Source organism: Equus przewalskii, chromosome 22 (assembly GCF_037783145.1).
Source record: "Equus przewalskii isolate Varuska chromosome 22, EquPr2, whole genome shotgun sequence".
NCBI lineage: Eukaryota > Metazoa > Chordata > Mammalia > Perissodactyla > Equidae > Equus > Equus przewalskii.
In genome coordinates this window covers 54,016,280-54,042,115 of record NC_091852.1, presented here as the reverse complement: position 1 = coordinate 54,042,115, position 25,836 = coordinate 54,016,280, and the positions used below count along the sequence as shown (strand labels likewise).

General features: G+C 40.8%; 2 protein-coding genes across 2 annotated transcripts in view; one reads left to right on the top strand and one right to left on the bottom strand.

Moving 5' to 3' along the window:
• Positions 1–609: 609 nt before the first annotated feature.
• LOC103543168 (sterile alpha motif domain-containing protein 1-like) lies at positions 610–13,876 on the bottom strand. The gene is made up of 4 exons (XM_070590205.1): positions 13,831–13,876; positions 13,080–13,763; positions 5,304–5,381; positions 610–1,821 (listed from the first exon to the last, which is right to left on the bottom strand). The coding sequence occupies exons 1-2, from the start codon at positions 13,874–13,876 to the stop codon at positions 13,261–13,263; spliced, it is 549 nt and encodes a 182-aa protein (XP_070446306.1). The 3' UTR covers positions 610–1,821; positions 5,304–5,381; positions 13,080–13,260.
• MFSD14B (major facilitator superfamily domain containing 14B) overlaps positions 13,547–25,836 on the top strand; it is an 88,565-nt gene continuing 76,275 nt past the window's right edge. Inside the window, exon 1 of the mRNA XM_070590105.1 lies at positions 13,547–13,958. Within this exon, the coding sequence (XP_070446206.1) occupies positions 13,875–13,958 (84 nt within the window). The 5' untranslated portion in view covers positions 13,547–13,874. The remainder of the gene's footprint in view (positions 13,959–25,836) is intronic.

Sequence of the window (25,836 nt, the reverse complement as noted above, 5' to 3'; positions counted from 1 at the left end):
AAACTTTGTTTCCCTTTAAGGCTAAAAGCCTTAGCAAGTGGATGCTGTCTTTCCGTGAGGAGGTTTGGAAGGGAGAGCAAAGAAGCAAATCGTCCACATATTGCAACAAAGTAGAATCCCTAGGGAACTTGATATCATCCAGACCAGCAGTTAGGGTTTCTGAGAAATAAAAAGGGGTCTGGGTGAAACCCTGAGACATTACTCTCCAGGTGAATTGTTCTTCTTCCAAGTAAAGGCAAAAAGGTATTGGCTAGCTTCAACAGGAATAGTAAAAAATGCACTGCTTAAATCAATTACAGTAAAGAATTTGCTTTCAGTTGGGATGGATGTTAGGAAGAACAGGGTGTTGAAAGATAACAATGTTGTTTACTGGAGGTCTGCACAAACCTCCACCCTTGGCCCTTGGTTTTTCTCACAGGTAAAATAGGAGTATTACACGGACTAGAGCAAGTGATCATGAGGCCCTGAGCCTTGTAATCCTGTATTATGGGCTTTATACCTTGAAGGGTGTTCTGTGCCATGTCAGCCTATCAACAACCAATGTGTCTGGATGGGCCCCTATGGTTCTTAGTATGATTGCAAGATGCCCTTCAGCCATAACCATCAGGAAACTTTGAAAAAAATAACGTTTATTAGTTGTAAGACCTATAAATTACACAGCACACATAGGGCCACACAGTGAGGTCATGGGGGGAGAGACAGAGAGAGCATGTGAGCCTGAGGTTCTGCTTTTAATAGGGTCAAGGGTGGGGGCCTAGTAGTTTTACAGGCTCACTCTTCATTGGTGAATTTAAAACGTAAGAGCAGTAATTTAAAGCATCAGAAGAAAAAAAATAGTCCAAGTGGTCAGTTATTGAAATCAATCAATATCTCTAAAACAAAGGCGCCTCAGTGTGGGGAGGCGGCCTGGTTCTTTATCTAGTCCTGTGGCTGGCAATGTGTTTATTCAAGATAGCCCTCTTTGCCGTGGACGCCCCTTTGACATGAATGCCTCAGCAATCAAACCTTAAGTCAGGCACTTGCATTACAAAAAGGAGAACCAAGGCTGCCGCTACAATCGACCCTGTGATGTGGAGGCGGCAGAGTCAATGGAGGACACTAACTGCTGGGTAGCTGATCTGTTAAAGGTCAAGAATAGGGCACACGGTAACCCAGAAAGTACACATCTAAATAGGATTACAGAAGCAAATCCTATCATAATTATACAGGCAATAGTCTGAAATCTAGTCATTAGCTATTGTCCCAAACTTGAAAGGATCCTTCAATGAAACTAAGTCAGCGATCTTGGGGGCCCTAGGAATCTGTTCAAAGATTTGCGTAATACTGGGAAATATTTTAGCATCTTTGGCCATCTGGTGTAAGTAGGTTTGAACCTGTCCTGAGTTGCTAGATTGCTCCATATCTCGTTGAACCAGTTTCTTAGTCCTGAGGTTAGATCAGTTAAGTTAAAGTTTGTGTCTCATTTTAGAGGTGGTGATGCAGGTGGGCTCCCAAAATTAGGCCTATGGTACAAGCAATCAGGTATTTAATAAGACACATTCCTATGGAAACAAAAGAAAAACAATGGCTAATGATTGGAGATGACTATAGTCTAAGTTTCTGAGTTCTGAAGGCAGCCAGTTTTCTAGTTGTTAGGGTTGAAGCATCTTTTGCAGTTTGAAATGTCTCTGATGATGTCATCAGGTGTTCAGGTAAACTTTCCGAGTGGCTTACACAGCAACAGGCACAAAGATTGTCTAAATATGGGCTATTGTGGTGATTTCTCTTAAGTTTATATCAAGTTGTTCAGCTTCAGTTTGCAGAGCTTCAGGAAAATGGCAGCTTTATTTTTCAATGATTCCAAGTCAAAAGTGGGAGAAAAATTGGAAGTATTAGTTTGGAGAGTTGTAGCCAAATATTTGTGGAAACTGGAAGAATTCAGGATCCAGTCCAATTTACAGGTGGGAAACAAAACCTCAAAGGCAATTAGCAGAACTAGAATCTAATATCTACAGTGCGTATTAGAGTTTCTATTGAAACATTAGACCCAGATATTTTACAGCCTTGTAAAGTTAGAAGTTATCCTATAAGAAACTGATGAGTTTTCTTTTCTGTGGTGGGAAAACAAGGTAACACCAAATGTTACAGTTTGATTGCCCTATAGGACATTAACTAGAGCTGCATCCAATTTAGCTATCTTATTTCATTATTCATTTTTGTTCTCATTCACTGTAACAATCCTAGTTTTTCAAATTCTCTTTTGAACTTACTTTATGAGTTCTCTTTCTTTTAAATTATTTTATTTTATTTTATTTTTTTGAGGAAGATTAGCCCTGAGCTAACTACTGCCAGTCCTCCTCTTTTTGCTGAGGAAGGCTGGCCCTGAGCTAACATCCATGCCCATCTTCCTCTACTTTATATGTGGGATGCCTACCACAGCATGGCTTTGCCAAGCAGTGCCATGTCCACACCCGGGATCTGAACCAGCGAACCCCAGGCCACCAAGAAGCGGAATGTGCAAACTTAACTGCTGCGCCACTGGGCCGGCCCCTATGAGTTTTCTTATCACTGAGATAAATGAAATATTGTTATGTGCTCACTATCTCTTTGGATGAGAAATACGTGTTTAACATTTAGAGAATTACATGTTCACAAAGAAATATACACAAGTTCAAAGAAGGCGCAAGGAAAGTGTATGTGATGCAGAAGAGGAGATGAGGAAGACCTGGTGGAGAGGACACCTGTGTTGGGGGGAATGAGAAGAAGCTATTCCAGACAGAGGAGGCTCAGGTATGGGAACACAATGACAGGGGTGTAGAATGATGCCAGATTATGAGGCTGAGAGGTGGGCAAACGCTAGATACTGAGCTATGCATATCATGCTAATGAGCTAGAGCCTTATTCTGCATAACAACAGGAGACCTTGAGGAATTTTTAGCAAGGAAGTGACACAGTAAGATGGATTTGTATTATTAAGACCAATTTCGCTTAAAGGGAGTATGCATAGGTGGAAGTGAACCCAAAGACAAAGACGCTAAACTCCTGAGAGATGAGAAACGTATGAACTAAGGCAGTGGCAGTAGGATTGAGCAGGCACAGAATGATTTGAGATTTAGAATAAGCGAAGCATGATGATTGCTTGGATGTGGGGGTGGAGAGAGAGGTAGGAGGTGAGAAGAGCAACATGTGATAAATTATAATGAGGGGGCGGCAAGGAGATGGAGTTGACCTATATCAGCAACAATTCCTGCTTTAGGCATAGAGATTGTATCAGGTGGCAGCATGTGCATATCCAGCACGTGAAACAGAGAAGTAGGAAAAGGAAAAAAGTCCTCACATTCCTAACTTCTTACATAGTTCACACACATTGTAGAATAAACTCTGTTTGCCTGGCTCACTCAAAATTCCATCCTTCCTTATGAAATGTTTGCCCACTCAATCTGATTCTGAATCATTGTAGAATGCATAACAGCTTAACATACTTTTTTTCAGAAGGTAAGTCACATTTGCCTTTTAGCCTAGTGCTGGATGGAATGCAAATTGAGAAGATTCAGTAAGGATAGTTCTCCATTAAAAAAAAGCCAACTAAGGTGAATCCTCTGAAACAAGAGACAGATATAGAAATAAATACAGATATGTGTATACATGAGAGGGTCTAGAAGCATCAACACCTCAGTAGCAACAAGCATACCCAGCACTCAAACGTTGGTCTCTAGTAAAAGGAACCAGAAATGGCTGATTATAGGGCTGGGCTGAGAAAATTCAAGATAAGATGAACCCGGAGTATCTCGTAATGTCAGAAAGTAACAAAATTATGAAAAAAAAAAAAAAAAAGATTTCTCAAAAGGACACAGGATAAAACCTGAAAGAGCTCCAAATTTGAACAACAAAAATAAATACCAACAGAGTTCTAGGTTGGCCCTTTTCTTCTCTCAGTGCTCTAAAGACGTAGGTCCACCATCTCCTACTGAAAACTCGGCTGTCATCCTTATCTTTGTTCTTTGTATATGTCTTTTTTTCTTGGGCTGTTTTTTAAGACTTTCTGCTAACTACTTTTAAGCAAACTGATTATGATGTGCTTTGGTGTAGTTTTCTTCATGTTTCTTGTGCTTAGGGATTGCTGAGCTTCTTGGATCTGTGGGTTTATAGACTATGAAATTTGTAAAATTTTGACCGTTTCTTCAAACACTTTCTATGCTCCTCGTCATTCTCCTTTGGGAACTCAAATTATAGATTAGGCCACTTAGAGTTGTGACACACAAAATGAGGCACTCTTCATTTTTCTTCCAGTTTGTATTTCACTCTGTTTCATTTTACATAGCTTCTATTGTTGTTTCCAAGTTCACTAATCTTTTCTGCTAAGTCTGAGCTGTCATTAATCCCATCCAATGTAATTTTCATCTTAGTCACTGTATTATATATTAATAACAATGCCAATAGAAACCACAGCAGGATTTTCCTGGAAATCTTCAAAAGATCTGTCTTTGAATTTGCAGATTCTTTCCTCTGTGTGATTGAGTCTGCCGTTGCCTCTACTGCACTTTTCATTTTATTTATTCTTCAATTCCACAATTTGTTTGATTCTATCTCTTTGTTGACCTTCTTGTTTTGCTCATGTATTTTTTTCTTGATTTCATTGAGTTATCCATCTGTGTTCTCTTGTAGCTCAACAAACTTCTTTAAAACAAATATTTTGGATTATTTTTCAGGTGATTCATAGGTCTCCGTTTCTTTGTGATCCATTACTGGAAAAGTACTGCATTCTTTTCATGGTATCATGTTTCCTTGATTTTTTTGTGTTCCTTATAGTCTTATATTTGTTGACACAAATAACTCAAAACCAATCTATAAATCAAAACTGGGGCGAGTTTATCATGAGCCAAATGTGAGGAACAGATAGCCTGGGAGAGTCCTTCCACAAAGAAATGGAGCACTCCAAAGAAGTGGGAGTGTATAGAGTATTCATATACCATCAAAGAGCATGTATCACGCATGACTGAAAAGTCCCTTTTAGGGGCTGGCCCGGTGGCACAGCAGTTAAGTGCACACATTCCACTTCGGTGGCCAGGGTTTGCCAGTTCAGATCCCAGGTGTGGACATGGCACTGCTTGTCAAGCCATGCTGTGGCAGGCGTCCCACATATAAAGTAGAGGAAGATGGGCACGGATGTTAGCTCAGGGCCAGCCTTCCTCAGCAAAAAGGAGGATTGGCAGTGGATGTTAGCTCAGGGCTAATCTTCCTCAAAAAAAAAAAAAAAAGATAATGGACTTAGGAGGTCCCAACTCTTGTCCCCCAACAAAAACAACAATTTAACAACTACTTACCAAAAAATATAGCTCTGGGGAGCTCTGGAGTACAATGAAGAAGCTGTAGGAGCCCAGCAGAACAAAAACACAGGATGTCTGTATAGAAAAGCAGAGGAAGCATTTTACCTGTGTCACCCATCTCCTGGTGCAGTAAAGTTAGGCACCAAGAGGGATCTTCTCAGCTGCAGCCTCCTTCACTGGGGGAAAAAGCAAGCAAGAGGAGTCCAGCAGGCTTCACCTGTGCTACAGACAGCTGCAGCTTTTGTCACTGAGGATACCCACAGTATTGGCCAACACTGACTGCCACTGATGGAGGTGCCTGGAGTCTGTGCCACTATGCTCCCCAGAGAAGGAGCCACTGCTTGACCCTCTGGTGCTGGAGCCACTCCATCCTCCTCAGCCCAGCGCCATCATGCACACCCCAGATTCTGGTGCTGCTGTGCACATGCCCACATCCCAGACCCCACACACCTGTGCCCAGGACCTCAGCACCAAGAGGGATCCCCTCATCCATAACTATCCCCTGCAGAGGAAAGGCAAGCAGGAGAACCTCAGCATTCTTCACCAAGAACCCCAGCAGCTCTTGCTGCCATCATATACACCTGCAGCCATTTCTGCCAAGGACCTCCCAAGTCTTCACCAATGCTAACCTTAGTTGTTGCAGCTGCCCAGAGTCCACCCTATTACACACACACACACATACACACACACACACTCACCCAGAGCTGGAGCTGCTGCACCTCACCCAGCCAGCACACTCACACCTAACTGTAGGTGAAGGTCTTTCATCAGGGAAGCCAGTCTGTATAGTCTGGAAGAGGAGACTACTCCTTCAAATATGCAGCCAATCAATATGATAAAAATGGCAAGCAATAGGATATATTGGAGTATATGAGGAAGCCACTTGGTGCAAAGCTGATTTGACCTAACCTTATTTTTTTCCAAAAGGGCCTGGTGTGGCCATTGAGCATGCATTATTTATCTGCTTTAAGCATTTGCTATGTCCCAAAGGCAGGAACAGATGCCCTTAATATAAAGGTGCAACTTCTCCCACATTAGCATTTCCTTAAGGATAAGCATCTCTCTCTAGACTAGGAATTGATTGCTGTGCTCACCTGTGACCACCCAGCTCAAGACAACTGACCTACTTCCTGCTGTGTCATCAATCACTGTGCCACAGGGCAATCTTGTGACTATTGTAAAAGGGATTTTTTTTTTTTTTTTTTTTTGAGGAAGATTAGCCCTGAGCTAACATCCACTGCCAATCCTCTTTTTGCCAAAGTGGAATGTGCACACTTAACCGCTGCGCCACCAGGCTGGCCCCCATTATCTTTTCGACATCCATCTCCTATAACATCTTTTTTGAATTCTGAGTCCTAGTGAGTCATTGAACCTGATGGTAGTCTTGGGAACACCTGGCTCCAAATTGTACCATTAAATACCTGATTTTAGTGTAATGCAGCATTAAGTTTACCTCAATTTTAAAATCCAGCTTTAAGACTACATGATTAATTCATTTAAATGGAAAGAAACTCAAGAAAAAAATAAAACCAAAATGAGCAAACTCTTGGATTTCTCCCCTTAAAAAAAGAGCACAGGAAAAAGAACTGTATTAGCACATTCTGCTCTGACATAGCAATATCTATCATCAATGATCTAATGGCATCCTTATCTTGCAATAATTTTAAAATTTGCCTTAGTACAATCACACCTTGTTCTATATATATAGTCATGCGTTGCTTAATGATGGGTTCTGAGAAGTGTGTGTTTAGGCAATTTTGTCATTGTGCAAACATCATGGAGTGTACTTACACAAATCTAGATGCTATAACCTACTACACATCTAGGCTATGTGGTACTAATCTTATGGGACCACTGTTTATGTGTGGTCTGTCATTGACCGAAATGTCATTATGTGGCACACGACTGTACTGCCAATGTTATAGCAAACTTCAGTATAGGTTGTGATAAAGAAAAAACAAAATTCAAAAACCTCCTTGTTCCCTCTAGAACAACTCCACTGGGAGTTATCTTAAGAAAGTGCCTATAAAATTTTCTATTTTATGGACCCAGGAATCAGAAAACAATACTCTAGCTCATAATGAGATAACTCTTGGATTTAATCACGTAATGACATAATCATTACAATTAAATAGCATGGCATAAAGCATGTATTTACCTTCTTGTTTAGATAACTGTTGAAATAAAACATTCATTCACAAAAGTAGACAAATCACAAGTAAACACTTGATGAATTTTCACCAAGAGTACACATCTGTGTACTCAACTCCCAGATCCAGAAAGACAACAGCCTTGTAGAGACCTCTATGATAGTGATACCATGACTTTGATCACCACAAATTAATTTTTCCTATTTTTTCAGTCATGCAAAAGGAATCACATTGTCTATATTCTTTTATGTCTGGCTTCTTTTATTCAACATCACCTTGTGAGATTCAATGATGTTGTTAAGAATAGTTGTAGTTCATTCATTTTCATTGCTGTATGGTATTTCATTGTGTAAACACATCATGATTTATGAGATAATGCATATATTTTATTTTGAAAAGAATACATGGACTGCATTACATTATACAAATTCCTTTGTGTAAAGCAAGTGTCTCAAACCTCAGCACTACTCACATTTTGGACCACATAATTCTTTGCTGTTCTGGACTATCTTATCCATTATAGGATATTTATCAGCATCGCTGGCCTCTTAGCAACCTCTCCCTCCCTGGAGGTCATGAGAATAAAAAACATCTCCAGACATTGCCAAATGCCCCCTGGGAAGCAAAATCACCCCTGGCGGAGAACCACTGGTTTCAAGAATGAGACAATTTTCTAGAATCTTGGGATATGTACATGTACCATTAAAACATGTCTAATCTTTAAAAAAAAAAAAAAGTTGCTCTTGTTTTCACTTAAATTTAAGGATGTGAGAAAAAATAGTCTACCTAGTCATAAGCAGTGCAACAAATAGCAAAACCCCAAACTATTTCAACAAGGGAGGAAGTGTACATTAAAAGAAGTAACAAAGTCAAAGACTTCTGCAAAGTGTGTGTATTTCAAATATTACTCAACTCTTCCCACAGTCAGTGAGTGGAGACAGAGAATATATAGGAAGAAAGAAAAATAATAGAAAACACACTGAGAGCTACTCTGCTAAGAGCTTTACATTAATTATCTCAACTAATTATTTAAATTAATTATCTGTATGTACATATAAGTAAATGATATGCTTTATGTAATTAATATCACAACAATCCTAATAAGCTAGGTATTATTATCCCAAATTTATAATTGAGGAGAATGAGGATTAGGAAGGTTGAACAACTTTCACAGGGTTCCACAACCTGTAAGTGGTGAAACTGAGGTTCCAGCTCAAGTTGGTCTTTCAATTACTACACACTACCACTTCCTTCTGTTTATTTCTTAAAAGTTGGGAATTAAAGAACTGCAGGTTTTTACTGTTAGATATCTGATTCACATGAACCTCAACTGACAATTCCAGTTAAAGTTCTAAAACCTGGCATAGACATAGGTAAGAACTAGAGAATTGCATCCTAATCCTTGTTTATAATTCTTTCAGGTTGTCACTTGTTCCTTATGTACCTATGAATGTTTCTGCCTTCTAAAACATGATCAACAATACCCATTATACCGTATGAGTCTAGGAAAATGAAGTAGAAAAGACTCCCAATTTCACAGTTTGAGGCCCTCCTTCTTAACTACGCTGTTTGAAACAGTATTATCTTGGTTTAATTCTACAAGTGTTTACTGAGCATCTCCTCCATTCTGGGCAGTGAGCAAGGCCATGGGACTACAAAGATAAGTGAGAGAATTTCCTTGTTCTAAAGAAGTGTATGGTAGGCAGAATCCTAAGATGGTCCCCGAGATTCCTGTCCCCTAGTGTGCACACGCTGCATAATCCCCTCCACTAGAGTGCAGGGAGGACCAGTGAAGATGATGGGATGTCATTCTGTGGTCAGGCTACTAATCAACTGTCTTTGGGTTACTCAAAATAGAGATTATCCTGGATGGGCCTGACCTACTCAAGTGAGCTTTTTACAAGAAGGTAATGTGTCAGAGAGATAATTGAAGGAGCAAAGTGTTGTGGAGAAGACTCCATGGCAAGGACCTGAGAACTGCCTCTAAGAGCTAAGAGAAGTAGCTGACTGACAGTGAGGAAGAATATGGGGCCCTTAGTCACAGGACCACAAGGAAATAAATTCTAGCAATAACTTGAGGGAATTTGGAAGCAGATCTTTACTTAGCTGACCCTCCAAATGGGAGAGTCAGCTCTCTGACATCTTAATTTAAGCCTTGTGAGACCCTCACCAGAGGACCTAATTAATACGTGCCAGTCTCTTGACCCACAGACACTGAGATAATACATTTGTGCTGATTTAAGCCACTAAGTTTGTGGTAATTTGCCACGTAACAATAGGAAACTAATAAAAAGTATATAATTCATTATACATATATGTACTTTTTGCTTTTTTCTCCCCAAATCCCCCAGTTGTACATTTTTTTTAAATTGTGGGTCCTTCTAGTTGTGGCACATGGGATGCTGCCTCAACATGGCCTGATGAGCAGCACCCTGTCTGTGTCCAGGATCTGAACCAGCAAAACCCTGGGCCACTGAAGTGGAGAGTGCGAACTTAACCACTCAGCCACAGGGCCGGCCCCATATTTTTTTTATAGATTGGAAAATATGTCTATTTTTCTGATTATAAAAGTATGCTATTACATATTCATAACAAAAAATCAGAAATTTATATGAAAAAATATTCTTAATTCTAGAGCTAACTACTGTTAAGAGAAATACTTTCATTCTTTTTCTATTAAAGTTTTTAAAACGATCAAACAATAGTATTGTTTTATAATTTTTCTATGCTACAGTATTTTATGCATATCGTTCTATAATATTTTATGCATCTTTCAAAATCAAAGATAAAAAGGAGCATTTCCCAAACTTCATATCTGCAAGATACTAATCAATGTTTCAAGAATAAAAATGTTATGTTCAAGTAAGTTTAGGAAACACTGCTTACTATATTCTCTTCTTGGAAAATCACGATACTCATTAGCATATTAAAACTTGAGGAAATCTGGCAACAAAAAAAGAAAACACTTTAATTTTGTCATTTAACACACACACAAAGTTATTTCCTACCAGAGGAAGACTCTTCCTCTTGCACACCTATTAACATCCTGAGGAGCATCTTTTCATTAATATGAATTCAAATGATAGAGATATCTTAACCACTCTTGGATGAAACAAGGTAACACACACATCTTTCAGTGAGCACCATTACCCTCCTAGAGTCTAGGATGTTGAATTAAATTATGTGGAATCCCAGGTCTTTGGCCCCCATTAGTGCAGAATTAATTAGAAGGTAAAGATAAGGGTCTATTTAATTCCTATGATATAACTATCAACATAATGCAATAAACAATTCATCTCTCAAAAATCACTTTTATGACTCTACAGATCAAGGGACCAGACCTCAGAGTGATATCATCAAATATTATTTACAGTGTTATATTTTTGGCAATGCACCTTAACTGGGATTTTCACAAACTGGTATATATTTGGAGGATAATCAGGAAAGATAACAGGTTCATCTTGGCATTTTAAACAAGTGGAATTAGACATTTCTGTATAGGTATAGAAGGCAGCACCAGAATCAAACCATGGCTGAAACATGCAGGCAGTCTTTGGCCAAATAAAAGAACATAATTTCAAAAAATGACAGCTATTCATAAAGGTACTGGGTCTGTTTAACACATCCTCTTCTCTGGCTATATTTAAGTAGAGGGTAGGAGACAATCTTCTGGGGTAATTGCCTGCTCTCAATTCAGGGCTGGTGGCTTCTACAATACTGTCAGTCTCCTAGTGCAGACTAAAGAGTCTCCAGTCAAGGCCAAGAAAGCAGTAAAGTTCCCACAATAATGGACAGTCTAGGTAGATCACTTGAACTCAAGAAAAGAACTTCTGTGTTCCCACAGGAAGGGACAATTTTGGACATCAACGTGCTTTGGGAAGCAATGTCTGAACAGTGAGTGTAAATTAATCTGTAACTCTGTACCCCAAGTGCTATACACTGAATTGCGTCATCTCAAAATTCATATATCAAAACCCTACCCCCCAACATGATGGAATTTGAAAATGAGACCTTGGGAGGTACTGAGGTTTAGATGAGGTCATGAAGGTAGATGGGGGTAAGTCATCATGATGGCGTCAGGGCCCTTATAAAAAGAGACACCAGAGAGCTTGCTCTCTCTTTCTCTCTCATATGAGGACACAGTGAGGTGGCCATCTGCAAGCCAGGAAGAGAGTTCTCATCAGAACGAGACCTGCTGGCATGCTGAGTTCAGACTTCCAGCATCCAGAGCTGTAAGAACTCAATTTCTGTTGTTTAACCCATCCAGTCTGTAGTATTTTGTTATGGCAACCTGAGCTGACTAAGACACCAAGGTTATACCAGCCTAAGGCATGAGAGGGTCCTAAGCCAGCAGATACACTATAGCAGGGCAGACAAGAATCTTTAGGATTATCTATAACCTTTTTGCAACAAAACTATAAAATGCAAATCAATAATGAACTGATCAAATTTATCCTATTCTCCAGTAAGTCCATCTGGGTGACTTTAATAAGGTGGAAGACATAAAGTCTTTACGGTCTCAAGGTATTCATCTTCTTTTGAAGAGGCACCGGATACTCAAACATCTAACAGGAAAAAATATTCTGGGGGTCAGCCCCGTGGCATATCAGTTAAGTTCACGTGCTCCACTTCGGTGGCCCAGAGTTCACAGGTTTGGATCCTGGGTGCAGGACCTATACACTGCTCATCAAGCCATGCTGTGGCAGGCGTCCCACATATGAAAAATAGAAGATGGGCACAGATGTTGGCTCAGGGCCAATCTTCCTCAGCAAAAAGAGGAAGGTTGGCACCAGATGTTAGCTCAGGGGTAATCTTCCTCAAAAAAGAAAAAAAAATTCTGAGTATATTTGTACTCCAAACTTGTGGAGCAGGTCCTACCTGTTACCTTACCTTTATAACTAGGCAAATTGCTTACCTTTTGAAGCTTAGGTTGGCGTCTGCAAAATAGGATGTAATATCTCACAAGGTCCTTTTGGGCCCATAATAATAACAACTAACATTTATGGAGCCAGTATTAGTGGTAACTGATTTCTGTACACTATCATCTTACCCAAAGTAAGCTATTGTCTCCATTTTATAGATGAGGATCGTGACTTTGAGTAATTAGTTCATAGTCTTGGTGTTGGTATCATCAAGTAGTTATGGATTAGAACGTGGGCTCGTATGCTTTTTAAGACTGCCCTTTGCACTCATCCCATGGTAAGCTCTCCATCAGTTTCTCTTTAGATTTTGAAACAGAACATCCTGGTTATTGCATATGGCACTCTTCCAGTTCAGGATTCCAGCCCAGAGGGCTCTCTTCCTGTGGTCAGAACGTGCCCATCTATATATAGATCTTCCTCCACTTACAATGAAGTTAAGTCCGGATAAACCCATAGCAAGTTGAAAATATCGTTGAGTCAAAATTGCATTTAATACATCTAACCTTTTGAATATTATATCTCAGCGCACCTTAAACATGCTCAGAACACTTTCATTGGCCTGGCTGTGAAAAATCATCTAACACAAAGCCTATTTTAAAATAAAGTGTTAAATATCTCATGTAACTAATTGAATACTGTACTGAAAGTGAAAACAGAATGGCGTCTGGGTACAGAACGGTTTAAATGTATCGGTTGTTTACCCTCCATCGAGTGGCCGACTGGGATCCCACGCTCGCTGCCGCTGCCAGCATCCCGAGAAAGCATCCAACCGCATATCGCCTAGCCAGGGGAAAGATCAAAATTCAAAATTTGAAGTACAGTTTCTGCTGAATGCATATGCTGTCGCACCATTGCAAAGCCGAAAAATCACGTCAAACCATCCTAAGTCAGACGCCCTCTGTACTTGCTGGGGGCATCAGGAATAGTCCGTCTGGCGGTTTGGCGCCCAACCAAGACCAGAGGCGCCATCACTGCAAAACTCCCCTTACACCTGAGACTCCCCTTGGCTCTGCTCGCCAGACTCAGGAAACAGAAAAGGGCACTGGGACCGCGGGCGATGACGTCGTCCCGGCGCGACGCCAGGCCCCGTGCCAAGGCTGCCGGGACGTGGGGGCGGGGCCTGAGGTGGGCGGGGCGCCGGGAGGCTTCCGCCGGCCGAGCCGGAGGCGGGAGCGGAGCCCGGGGCGGGGCCTCCTGCCGGGCCGGCTTGAGGTGCTGCGGGGCGGGGCGGGGCGGCCTTGGCCTCCGGACCGCCCGTGGGGCCACTGAGGCCGCTGGCAGCCGCGACGGGTGGCCCCCCGGCTGCGCTCCTCTCCCCGCCTCCTGGGGTCCAGCCTCGGCCGTCCTCACAGCGCTCGGCGTCGCCGCTGGCGCCGCAGCCCGATCTGCAGGCCGCCGAGGGGCGCGGAGCCCATGAGGGCGCGGGCCCCTCCGCCGCCTCCGCGGCGTCGCCGTCGTCCCGGAGCGCCCCGAGCCGGCGCGGGCATGGCCGCGGCATGAGCGCGGAGCCGCCGCCGAAGCCCGAGGCGGGAGCCATGCCCGGGAAGCGCGCGGGCGCGCAGGCCGCGGGCGGCAGCTCGGTGAGCGCGGGCGCCGGGGCCGGCGGCGGGAGGCTGGGCGGGGCCGGGTCGGAGCCGCCGGTCGGCCCGGCTCCGGAGGGCGGGAGGGAGGCTGCCCGGCCGCGGCCCGGCCGCGGCCAGCGCCCTTTTCCGGTCGGCCCGCATTCGCCACGACCGGGCTTCCTCGGCTGCCCAGCGGGCTCGACTTGAGGGGGGCGTTTCGGAGGCGCCGGAGCGGGGCGCGCGGGGCAGCGGCGCCGTGCGTCCAGGGCCTCCGCTCGCTGCGGGCCGCTGCCGCCGGCGGATTGGGCGAGCCTTCTCGGGCGTGTGCGGCCTGGGAAGCGGCCGGCGGACCGGGAAGTTGGCGCGGGGCTGGGCAGCGCCTGCCCCCTCCGCCGGCGGCTGAGGAGCGTTCGGGCGGCCTCTGGTTCCAGTTTTGCGGGAGGTTCGGGCGCTTCTGAAGCGCTAGTTCCGTTGGTGGCGCTCAGTTACTTATGATGGAACACCATGGAGAGTCTGTCATTTCTTTTCTTTTCCTTTTTTTTTTGAGGAAGACTGGCCCTGAGCTAACATCCGTGCCCATCCTCCCCCACTTTATATGTGGGACGCCGCCACAGCCTGGCATGATATGCGGTGCTAGGTCCCACCCGGGATCCCCGCGGGGAACCGGGCCTCCAAAGCGGAAGTGCGAACTCAACTGCTGCACCCCCGGCTGGTCCCGCGAGTCTGTCATTTCTTAAGGACCTTATTTTGTTGGTCTATTTAGGACATAAAACGTAGAAACGCTGCAGTGAATAGAAAATGTAACACCAAGGAAACGTTTTTCCAAAGAAAAGTAGAAATTTTAGGAAAATTAAACGTCTGCTCTCGGCGTCAGCGCTTTCGCTCCCATGATGTAGATTTGCGTTTAGAGAATGCTGAAGGTGACGTTCGGTGGTGTGAGTCCCGGCGGTGGACTTGGGGGCGCGGGCGGAGCAGGAGGAGCGGCGGGCGGAGCAGGAGGAGCCGCAGAGCTGGCTCGGTCCTGGTCCCCCAGCACCTAGGGCGCCGCGCTGGAGGCCGGCGATGCTGCAGCCTCCCCTGCCCGCGTGCTGCTTATTTTTGAAAAAGCGTTAGGGGTTCCTCACTTCAAAGATAAGGTTTCTGGAAAGTGGGGAGTTTATCTTGGTAGGGGGAGGGAAATTCTATGGAGTTGTTTTTTCTCATTTTATGTTTGATTATGTAAAAAGTGGACTTGTCATCTTCTGTCACCTAAACACAACCAAACTGCTCGCTCTTCCTTCTGTCTTGGAGTTGATGGGCAGTAATTACTAACAGTGGCCAAGCTGGTAACCTGAGAGGTAGCCGCCTTCATCTTTCCCATACCTACAGCATCCAGGATGTTACTAAGTCTAGCCAAGTTTGCCAGGTAAAGATTTTAGGTTTTTATCCTGTTCTCTGCATTACTAGGGTTCAGTTCCTCAGCATTTGTGACTTTGATTGTGACTATCTGTTGAGACTCTTGCTTGCCTCACCGTCAGTTTGCCCTCCAGAGCGTTGATCAAGTGTGATCCGACGTGGAAATATGATCATTACTGCTGGCCTTAAACTTTTTCATTGGCTCCCCTTGGCTTACATGATGAAACAATAACCTGGGAGGATGAAGCGTTTTAGCATAGTGGTTGGTGAGCACGCTTGGGATCCCAGTCCTGCCTTTTATTACCTGTATAACTTTGGGCAATTTACATAACCTCTCTGAAGTAATAATAGTATTTACCTCAGAGAATTGCGTGGGTTATTGCAACCTGGCCCCTGGTAAATCTTCAATAAATATTAGCTGTTATTGTTCTTATTTCTCAATATTTTTGGCTTTACTGATTGGTCAGAATGTGTAGTTGAATCCTGACGGATAAAACTATTCAGTTCTCTCCCATTTACTAATCTATAGAGGAACTAGAATCTAACCTAAGAATTCAAGTTTCTGATTTTGTGTGCTTAGAGCAGGAACTTTTGAGGGATATTTACTCAGAGAAACCTAGACAGTTTATTTCCTGATTCCTTCTCCTGTGGATCCTGATCCCAATTTGAGCTCAAGTGGATTCCTGCCTAGTCTTATCTCTGAAGGTGCATCTCAGGTTGGTATTGATAAACTGCAATGAATAATGACTGTTTTGGTTTTTTTTTAAGATTGGCACCTGCGCTAATATCTGTTGCCAATCTTTTTTTTTTCTTCTCCCCAAAGCCCCCAGATACATAGTTGTGTATTTTTAGTTGTGGGTCCTTCTAGTTGTGGCATGTGGGATTCCACCTCAACGTGACCTGACAAGCGGTGCTATGTCTGCACCCAGGATCCGAATGGGTGAAACCCTGGGCCGCCAAAGCGGAGTGTGCGTGCTTAACCACTCAGCCACAGGGCTGGCTCCTGACTGAGTTTTTTTGGTGCTTGCTGTACTTAGTGAGATGACTAGGGGCAGAGTTCAGACACTGGTTCTTTTTGGAATGTGTGGTGGCTGGGAAGGCTAACTAACCCTTTAATCATATATGTTCGTGTCATCTGCCACTACCCCCAAATTATGCATCTTTCGTGCTTACAGTTTCTGTCTAGTATCAGTTCCAGGTGCTATGTTCTATACAGCCTCCATGACTTGATTTCATTTTAATGTGTTGGAACTTCCTTATAGCTTGATTCCAGTATGCTCATGGTTTCAGCTTCTTAGATGCTACTAATAACCACAGGGAAGACTTCCCATGTATAGGGAATTGGCTGACAACTTTTTTCTGCCTTGTTTGGTAAAGAGATGTGTTGACCTGAATAATAGAAGGGAATCAAATATTTACTCCAAGAGATCATTGCCTTCTAGAAAAGGGAGGTGTGTCTAGCAAAAAAGTTGTTTTCTTGTCCTCTCTTTGCTCTTTCCCTCCCTAATTATGTGTGCACACACCTTGAGATGTTTCCTCAGAATTATTTGCATTATCCTTGTGTGCATATTTTCCTATATTATACTTAACTTTCATTGCCAGGTAAGGGAAAAGTCCTTTTGGAGTCATTTACCCTTGAGCATCTGATGAGAGTTAAGGATTTGCTGCAAAGAAAACAAAACTAAGTTTAACATACTATTTCAGGATGTTCATGGACTCCAAGAAGCCACTACTGGGATACCAGTTAAGAGCCCTGATGTAGGGCCTTTCAGGATGCTGTATATGTGATTTAAATGTAATATAAATGTGAGTTCTTAAAAATTTTTTAAGTTTATAATTGTTTGCTGGCAATATATGGAAATAGTTGATTTGAGAAAAAGCTTTTTTATTTTTATTTTTCCTTTTTCTCCCCAGAGCCCCCCTGGTACATAGTTGTATATTTTTAGTTGTGGGTCCCTCTAGTTGTGGCATGTGGGACGCCGCCTCAGGATGGCCCGACGAGTGGTGCTGCATCTGCGCCCAGGATCCAAACTGGCGAAACCCTGGGCCGCCAAAGCGGAGTGCAGGAACTCAGCCAGTGGGCTAGCCACAGGGCTGGCCCCGAGAAAAATTTTTAATTGTAGTGTTATACATGTAACATAAAATTTACAATTTTAACCATTTTTAAGTGTACAATTCACGAGTGTTAAATCTATTTACGTTATTGTGCAACCAGTCTCCAGAACTTTTTTCATCTTGTAAAACCGAAACTCTATATCCATTAAACAGCAACTCTCCATTTACCCCATCCCCCAGCCCCTAGTAAGCACCATTCTGCTTTCAGTTTCCATGAGTTTGACTATTCTAGATACCTCATACAAGTGGAATCATATGCTGTCTTTTTGTGACTGGCTTATTTCACTTAGCGTAATGTCCTCAAGTTTGTTGCTGACACGTTGTCTTCAAGATTGTTGAAGACGTGTGGCGTGTGTTAGAATTTTCTTCCTTTAAGACTGAATAATACTTCATTTTATGCATATGCCACGTTTTGCTTCTCCATTTATCTATTGATGAGCACTTGGGTTGCTTCTGTCTTCTGGCTATTGTGAATAATGCTGATGTGAACATGAGTATACAAATATCTCTTTGAGACCCTGCTTTTAGTTCTTTTGGATATCTACCCAGAAGTGGAATTGCTGGGTCGTTGCATAATTCGATGTTTAATTTTTTGAGGAACTGTCATACTGTTTCCTGTAGCGGTTGCACCAACAGTGCACAAAGGTTCCAGTTCCTCTATATCCTCATCAACACTCGTTAGTTTCTGAAGTTTGTTTTGTTTTGTTTGGATATTAGCCATCCTGATGGGTGTGAGGTGATACCTCGTTTTGATTTTGCATTTCCTTAGTGGTTAGTGATGTTGAGCATCTTTCTATGTGCTTCTCGGCCATTTGTTTATCTTCCTTGGGGAAATGTCTATTTAAGTCCTTTGTCCATTTTTAAATTGGGTTATTTGGGGTTTTTTGTTGTTGACTTGTAGAAGTTCTTTATATATTCTGGATATTAGCTCCTTATCAGATACATGCTTTGCAAATATTTTCTCCTTAGGTTGTCTTTTCACTTTGTTGATTGTGTGCTTTGATGCATAGAAGTTTTAAATTTTGATAACGTCCAATTTCCATTTTTACTTTGTTGCCTGTGTTTTTTAGTGTCATATGCAAGGAATCATCGTCAAATCCAGTATCATCAAGCTTTTCCCCTGTGTTGTCTTCTAAGAGTTTTATAGCTTTAAGTCTTACGTTTAAGTCTTTGGTTCATTTTAAAAGTTTGTAATTTTGATGAAGCCCAATATCTATTTTTTCTTTTTTGGCTTATAGTTTTGCAATCATGTCTAAGAATCTATTACTAAATCCAAGATTCACCTCTATATTTTCTTTTAGGAGTTTTATTGTTTTAGCTTATTCATTTGTTTTGAGTTAGTTTTTGTAAGGTGTGAGGTAGTATCCAACTTCATTCTTTATATGTAGAAATTCAGTTTTCTCAGTGCCACTTGCTAAATGTGTAAATTGGGCAAACTACTTAACTTCTCTGCATCTGAGTTTTGTCATCTATGAAATAGGGATAATAATAGTTCCTATCTCAAAACATTGTAGTGAGGATAAAGTGATAGTATCTGTAATGTCCTTGATCAGGGTTTGGCACAGTGTCTGTTGCTACTCCTGCTGTTATGGGATAGTTTTTGCCTGGATATAGCTCAGGATCCTTTGTAATAGACTGTCCCTGACCCGTGTCCTTGTCCTTCACAGTGTTTATTTCCATTTAACATTTCACATTCCGTGAAATGGGAGCGGGGATAGCTGCTACCATTGTTCCCAGCATCTAGTTGACATATAGTAGAACTCAACAAATATGTGTTGAATGAATTAATCAGTTGGAGTTGAATATTTTCATTCTTAAAGAATGTTGATAGAGATAGAAATATTTACAAAAACAGTTCTTGTCATCTAGGTTAGCTTTAAGTTGGGTGGTGGTTGGTAAATTAAGAGTTTGAAAAGTTGAGTGAAAAGCAGTTCTTTTACAAATGTTTAATGAATGCTTGGTCTATCCAAAATGGTAACCATGTCATTTATTCAACTATTAATGTAATACTGAGAAAGTTTTTATAGTTTTTGTGGGAAAGTTATTACATGTGGAGAAATAGGCAGTAAATTTTTTTTTCCTCCTTGCCTTCAAATGCTATTAGGTTGGAGGAAGAAAAGCAAAGCCTTCAGGTATAGTCATTTCACAAAAACTGACAATGGATTTGGACTGTGGGCTGTAGTTTGCCAACGCCTGCTCTAATATTTAGTGGCACTAGTTTTTCCCCTACTCTTTGCTTTCTCTCCTTCAGGATGTTTTTGTATTCTTGTCCACTTACTTTTTATTTTATTTTATTTTATTTATTTTATTTTTACTTTTTATTGAGTTAATGATAGGTTACAATCTTGTGAAATTTCAGTTGTATGTTATTGTCTGTCAGTTGTGTTGTAGGTGCACCCCTTCACCCTTTGTGCCCACCCCCCACCCCACCTTTCCCCTGGTAGCCACTAATCTGTTCGTATGGTAGTTCTATTTTTAATTTTTTGAGGAATCTCCATACTGTTTTCCATAGTGGCTGCACCAGTTTGCATTCCCACCAGCAGTGTATGAGGGTTCCTTTTTCTCCACAACCTCTCCAATATTTGTTACTATTTGTTTTAGTTATTTTTGTCATTCTAATGAGTGTAAGGTGATATCTTAGTGTAGTTTTGATTTGCATTTCCCTGATGATCAGCAATGATGAACAGCTTTTCATGTGCTTATTGGCCATCCGTATATCTTCTTTGGTGAAATGTCTGTTCATGTCTCCTGCCCATTTTTTGATTGGGTTGTTTGATTTTTTGTTGTTGAGTTGTGTGAGTTCTTTGTATATTATTGTCCATTTATTTTTAAAGTAAGCTTTATTTTAGAATAGTTTTGGATTTACAAAAAAATTATGAAGATAGCATAGAGATTTTTTCCTCCTATTATTAGCATCCTATTATTAACATAGTATGGTATATTTGTTGAAATTAGTAAATCAATATCCATACGTTATTATCAACTAAAGCCCTTTCTTTATTCAGATTTTCTGTTTTTTACTGAATGCCTTTTTTTCTATTTCAGTTTCTCATTACATTTATTTGTCCTGTCTTCTTAAGTTCCTCTGGGCTCTGGTAGTTTCTCGGACGTTCCTTGTTTTTGATGACCTTAATAATTTTGACGAGTACTGGTTAGGTATTTTGTAGAAAGTCTGTCAGTTGGGATTCATCTGTTGTTTTCCTCATGATTAGAGTGGAATTTAGGGTTTTGGAGAGGAAGCCCACAGAAGTGAAGTGCCATTTTCATTACATCATATCAAGGATACATATCACTGTTGATATTAATCTTCTGTCTGAAGTAGTGTTTGTCAGATTTCTCCACTGTAAAGTGACTCCTTTTCCCCTCTTTCTATACTGTACTCTTTGGAAAGGAGTCACTATCTGCAGCCAACAGTTACGGAATGGGAAGTTATGTTCCACCTCCTTGAGTACAGAGTATCTATGTAAATTATTTGGAATTCCTCAGCACAGGAGATTTGTCTATTCTCTGCCATTTGGTTATTATATCATAAAAAATTACAAGTATTTTATAATTTGGGTTGTAATCCAATACTGCTTTATTTTTTCATTGCTCAGATTGTTCCAGCTTTGGCCACTGGGCTCTTTGACATACCCCAGCTCTCTTTTTTTGTGCACTTATATTCTGGCACTACAAGATTCGCCAGGCTCTTCTTGTATATTTCCTGCCCTAGTCCTAAGATTACTATTTCTCCAAGGAGCCTTGGTTCCTTTTATTGGAGAATGGTATTTGAAACCAAGACCTGGGCACTAGATCTTGGGCTTCCGGGGTGTCATTGCTTTTAACTCTCTCACCTGACAGGGCAAGGAAATATATGTGTGATACTAGCCTGTGTGTATACACATATCTATAAATATTTTTGTATGTGATGTATCTATGTATCTGTATCCATGTGATGCTAAAATGAGTTCATAATGATATCTCCAACTCTAATCCATTATTAAATGGCTCATTCTGGCTTCCTCCCCTTGTTTATTTGTAACCTTCCACTCTAGTAGTGAGAAAACAGACTCCCACCATTTGCCGTCCGTTTACTTAATTGTTCAATTCCACTGTATATGTGTAGTGGTTTCAGAATTGTTACCTGTACCCTTGTGGGCAGCAACTTTATCAATTAGAATACAGTGCTTATATGCAGTTGCTTTTGCCTTCAGTCTTACAGACTCTACTCATTCCTAATGTTACTTGGATCACCAACTTTTCCCCCTACTCTCTTCAGTGAAGTTGACTCATGCATCTGTAATACAGTTAGTTTCTTTTTCACATTCTGCATTTCATGCTGGGATTCCCTGACCTCATAAACATTTTTTTAAAAATTAGCACGTACTAGCATTCTTCACTTTTTGTTCTTTGAAGATCTGTGAGTTTTGACAAATGTGTAGTGTCATTTATCTACCATTACAGTATCATACAGAATAGTTTCACTGCCTGAAAAAGTCCCCTGTGCTTCACCTATTTAACCCTACCCCCTCAATTCCTAGCAATCAATGATCTGTTTACTACATCTATAGTTTTGCCTTTTCTGGAATGTCATATAAATGCGATCGTACATTATATAACCTTCTAGACTTGCTTCTTTCACTTAGCAATATGCATTTAAGATCCATCATCCAAAAGTCTCATTTTAATTTGCATTTTTAAATGACATATGTTGAGCATCTTTTCGTATGTTTATTTGCCATCTGTATATCATCTTTGGTTAGGAGTCTGTTCAGATCCCCCCTGCCCATTTTACAATTAGGGGATTTATTAATTCATTTAACAAGAAGTCTGGTGGAAAGACAGTTCCAGGATTGGTTTATTTAGCATTTAAACAGTGTCATCAAGGACCCAGGTGCTTTCTATTTTCAGTGTGTTGACTTTTCTGGGTCTCATGGTCTCAAGATGGCTGTCTGGTTCCAGGCTTCACACACAGTCAGCAATGTCCAGAGGCAGAAAAGCATCAGAGTAAGCCTCTCTCTGCATCTTTTTCTCATCTCTGTTTTTACTATTGCATTTTTTATTGAGATATATTTACGTACCATAAAATTCACTTTTAAAGTGTACAATTCAGTTATTTTTAGTGTTTTCACAAGGTTGTGCAACCATCACCATTATCAGAACATTTTCGTCTCCCCAAAGTGAAACCCTGTACCCATTAGCCGTCACTCTTCATTTTCCCATAGCTTCAGACTCTGGTGACCACTAATCTGCTTTCTGTCTCTGTGGAGTTGTCTATTCTGGACATTTCACATAAATAGAATCACACTGTATGTAGCCTTTGTTCTGGCTTCTTCTACTTAGCATAACATTTTCAAAGTTCATCCATATTGTAGCATGAATTGATACTTTCTTTTTCTTTTCACATTTTTAAAATTTTTATTTTTTGGAGGAAGATTAGCCCTGAGCTAACATCTGCTGCCAATCCTCTTTTTGCTGAGAAAGACTGGCCCTGAGCTAACATCCATTCCCATCCTCCTCTACTTTATATGTGGGATGCCTGCCACAGCATGGCTTGACAAGTGGTGCGTAGGTTTGCACCAGGGATCTGAACCGGCGAACCCTGGGCCACTGAAGTGGAACATGTGAACTTAACCTCTGCGCCACCTGGCTGGCCCCAATACTTTATTCTTTTTTATGGCTGAATAATATTGCGTTCTGTGGATGTACCATTATGTTTAGCCAGTCATCAACTGGTAAACATTTGGGTTATTTCCATGTTTGGATACTGTGAATACTGTTACTATGAACATATGCGTATAAGTTTTTGTATGAACGTATATTTTCAGATTTCTTGAGTAACTGAGTTATATGGTAACTCTGTTTAATATTTTGAGGAACTGCCAAACTATTTTCCATTTCCTTGATCGCTAATGATGTTGAACATCTTTTCATGTGGTTATTGACCACTTGTGTATCTTCTTTAGAGAAATATCTATTCAGGTCCTTTGCCCATTTTTGAACATGGTTATATGTCATTTTATGAACGAGTTATTAGAGCTGTTTATATATTCTTGATCAAGTCCCTTATTAGATATGAGTTTTACAAATATTTTCTTCCAATCTCTGGCTTATCTTTTGATTCTCTCGACTGTTTTTCGCAGAGCCCAAGTTTTTAATTTTAATGGCGTCTAACATATCAACTTTTTCTTGCATAGATGGTGTCTTTAGTGTTGTGTATACAAACACGTCATGAAGCTAAGGGACCTTACTTTTAGGTCTATGAACTATTGAGGTACTTTTTTCTATTGTGGTAAAATATACATAACATAAAACTTACCGTTTTAGCCTTTTTTTTTTAAGATTTTATTTTTTTCCTTTTTCTCCTCAAAGTCCCCCAGTACATAGTTGTATGGCATGTGGGATGCCACCTCAGCATGGCCTGATGAGCAGTGCCATGTCCACGCCCAGGATCCGTGCAGCGCCAACTTAAACACTCGGCCACAGGGCCGGCCCCCATTTTAGCCATTTTTAAGGGTATAGTTCAGTGATGTTAATGTTGTTGTGCAACCATTACCATTGTCCATCTCCAGAACTTTTCATCACCCCAAACTGAATTTTATCCCCATTAAACAATAACTCCCCATTTCCTTGCCCCCCCCCCCAGCCCCTGGCAACCACCATTCTACTTTCTGTCTCTATAAATTTGACTACTCTAGATACCTTATGTAAGTGGAATCATACAGTATCTCACCTTTTATGTTTGGCTTATTACACTTAGCATAATGTCTTCACAGTTTATCCATGTCCGTAGCATGTGTCAGAATTTCCTTTTTATGGCTGAATAATATTCCACTGTATGCATATGCCATATTTTGTTTATACATTCTTCTGTGGATGGACACTTTTGTGGCTTCCACCTTTTGGCTGTTATGAATAATGCTGTGAACATGGGTGTACAAATATCTCTTTGAGACCCTACTTTCAATTCTTTTGGATATATACCCAGAAGTAGAATTGCTGGATCATTAGGTAATTCTATTTTTAATTTTTTAAAACCCTGTACTGTTTTTCAGAGTGGCTATACCATTTTACATTCCTACCAACAGTGCACAAGAGTTCCAATTTGTCTGCGTCCTTGCCAACAATTGTTATTTTCTGGTTAAAAACATTGTGTTTTTTAATCGTAGCCATCCTAATGAGCAGGAGGTAATATCTCATTGTGTTTTTGCTTTGCATTTCCATAATGAGTAGTGATGTTGAGCATCTTTCCATGTATTTATCTGTCCTTTGCCATTTTTTAATCAGCTTTTTTTGGTCAAGTTGTAGGAGTTTTTATATATTCAGGGTATTTATGCCTTACCAGATAATTTGAAAATATTTTCTCCCATTCTGTGGGTTGCCTTTTCATTCTCTTGGTAATTTCCTTTGATGCACAAAAGTTTTTTCAGTTTGATTGAGTCCAATTTATTTATTTTCTTTTTCTTTTGTTGCCTGTTTTTTTGGTGTTGTATCTAAGAAATCGCTGCCAAATAGAATGTCATGAAGCTTTTCCCCTATGTTATCTTCTAAGAGTTTTGTGGTTATGGCTCTTACGTTTAAGGCTTTGATCCATTTTGGGTTAATTTTCTGTATCTGATGTAAGGAAAAAAGGTCCAACTTCATTCTTTTTCACGTGGATATCCAGTTTTCCCAGCACCACTTGTTGAAGAGACTGTCCTTTCCCCATTGAATGGTCTTAAGCACCCTTGTCACAAATTATTTGACCATTATGTGAGTGTTTATTTCTGGACTCTCTTATATTCCCTTGGTCTGTGCGTCTGTCTTTATGCCAGTACCACACTGTTTTGAATAGCCTTTTAGTATGTTTTGTCAGGAGGTGTGAGTACTGCAGTTTCATTCTTTTTCTTCAAGGTGGTTTTGGCTATTTGGGGTCTCTTGAGATTCCATATGAATTTTAGGATGGATTTTTCTATTTCTGCAAAAAATGTCATTGGGATTTTTATAGAAATCTCATTAAATACGTAGATCACTTCGGGTAGTATTGACATCTAAACAGTATTAAGTTTCCTGATTCATGAACATGAAATGTCTTTCCATTTATTTATGTCTTCTTAATTTCTTTCAGCAATGTTATGTAGGTTTCAATGTATAAGTGTTTTGCGAACTTGGTTAAGTTTTCCTGAGAATTTTATTCTTTTGGATGCTGTTGTAAATGTAATTGTTTTTGTAATTTCCTTTTTGGATTATTCGTTGTTAGTATATAAATGCAACTGATTTTTGAATGTTGATTTTTTTTTTTTGGCCTGCAACTTTGCTGAATTCGCTTATTAGCTCTAACAGTTTTTTTGTGGAACCTTTGGGGATTTCTATGTATAAGATCTTGGCATTTGCAAACAGAAACAATGTATCTTTTCTTTTCCAGTTG

Excerpts from the sequence above, each read along its gene's own strand:
- LOC103543168 (XM_070590205.1), bottom strand. The coding sequence starts at position 13,876 with ATGCCGCGGCCATGCCCGCGCCGGCTCGGGGCGCTCCGGGACGACG. Across the intron at positions 13,764-13,830 it reads CGGGGCGCTCCGGGACGACG|ATCGGGCTGCGGCGCCAGCG; the intron begins GCGACGCCGCGG and ends GGCGGCCTGCAG.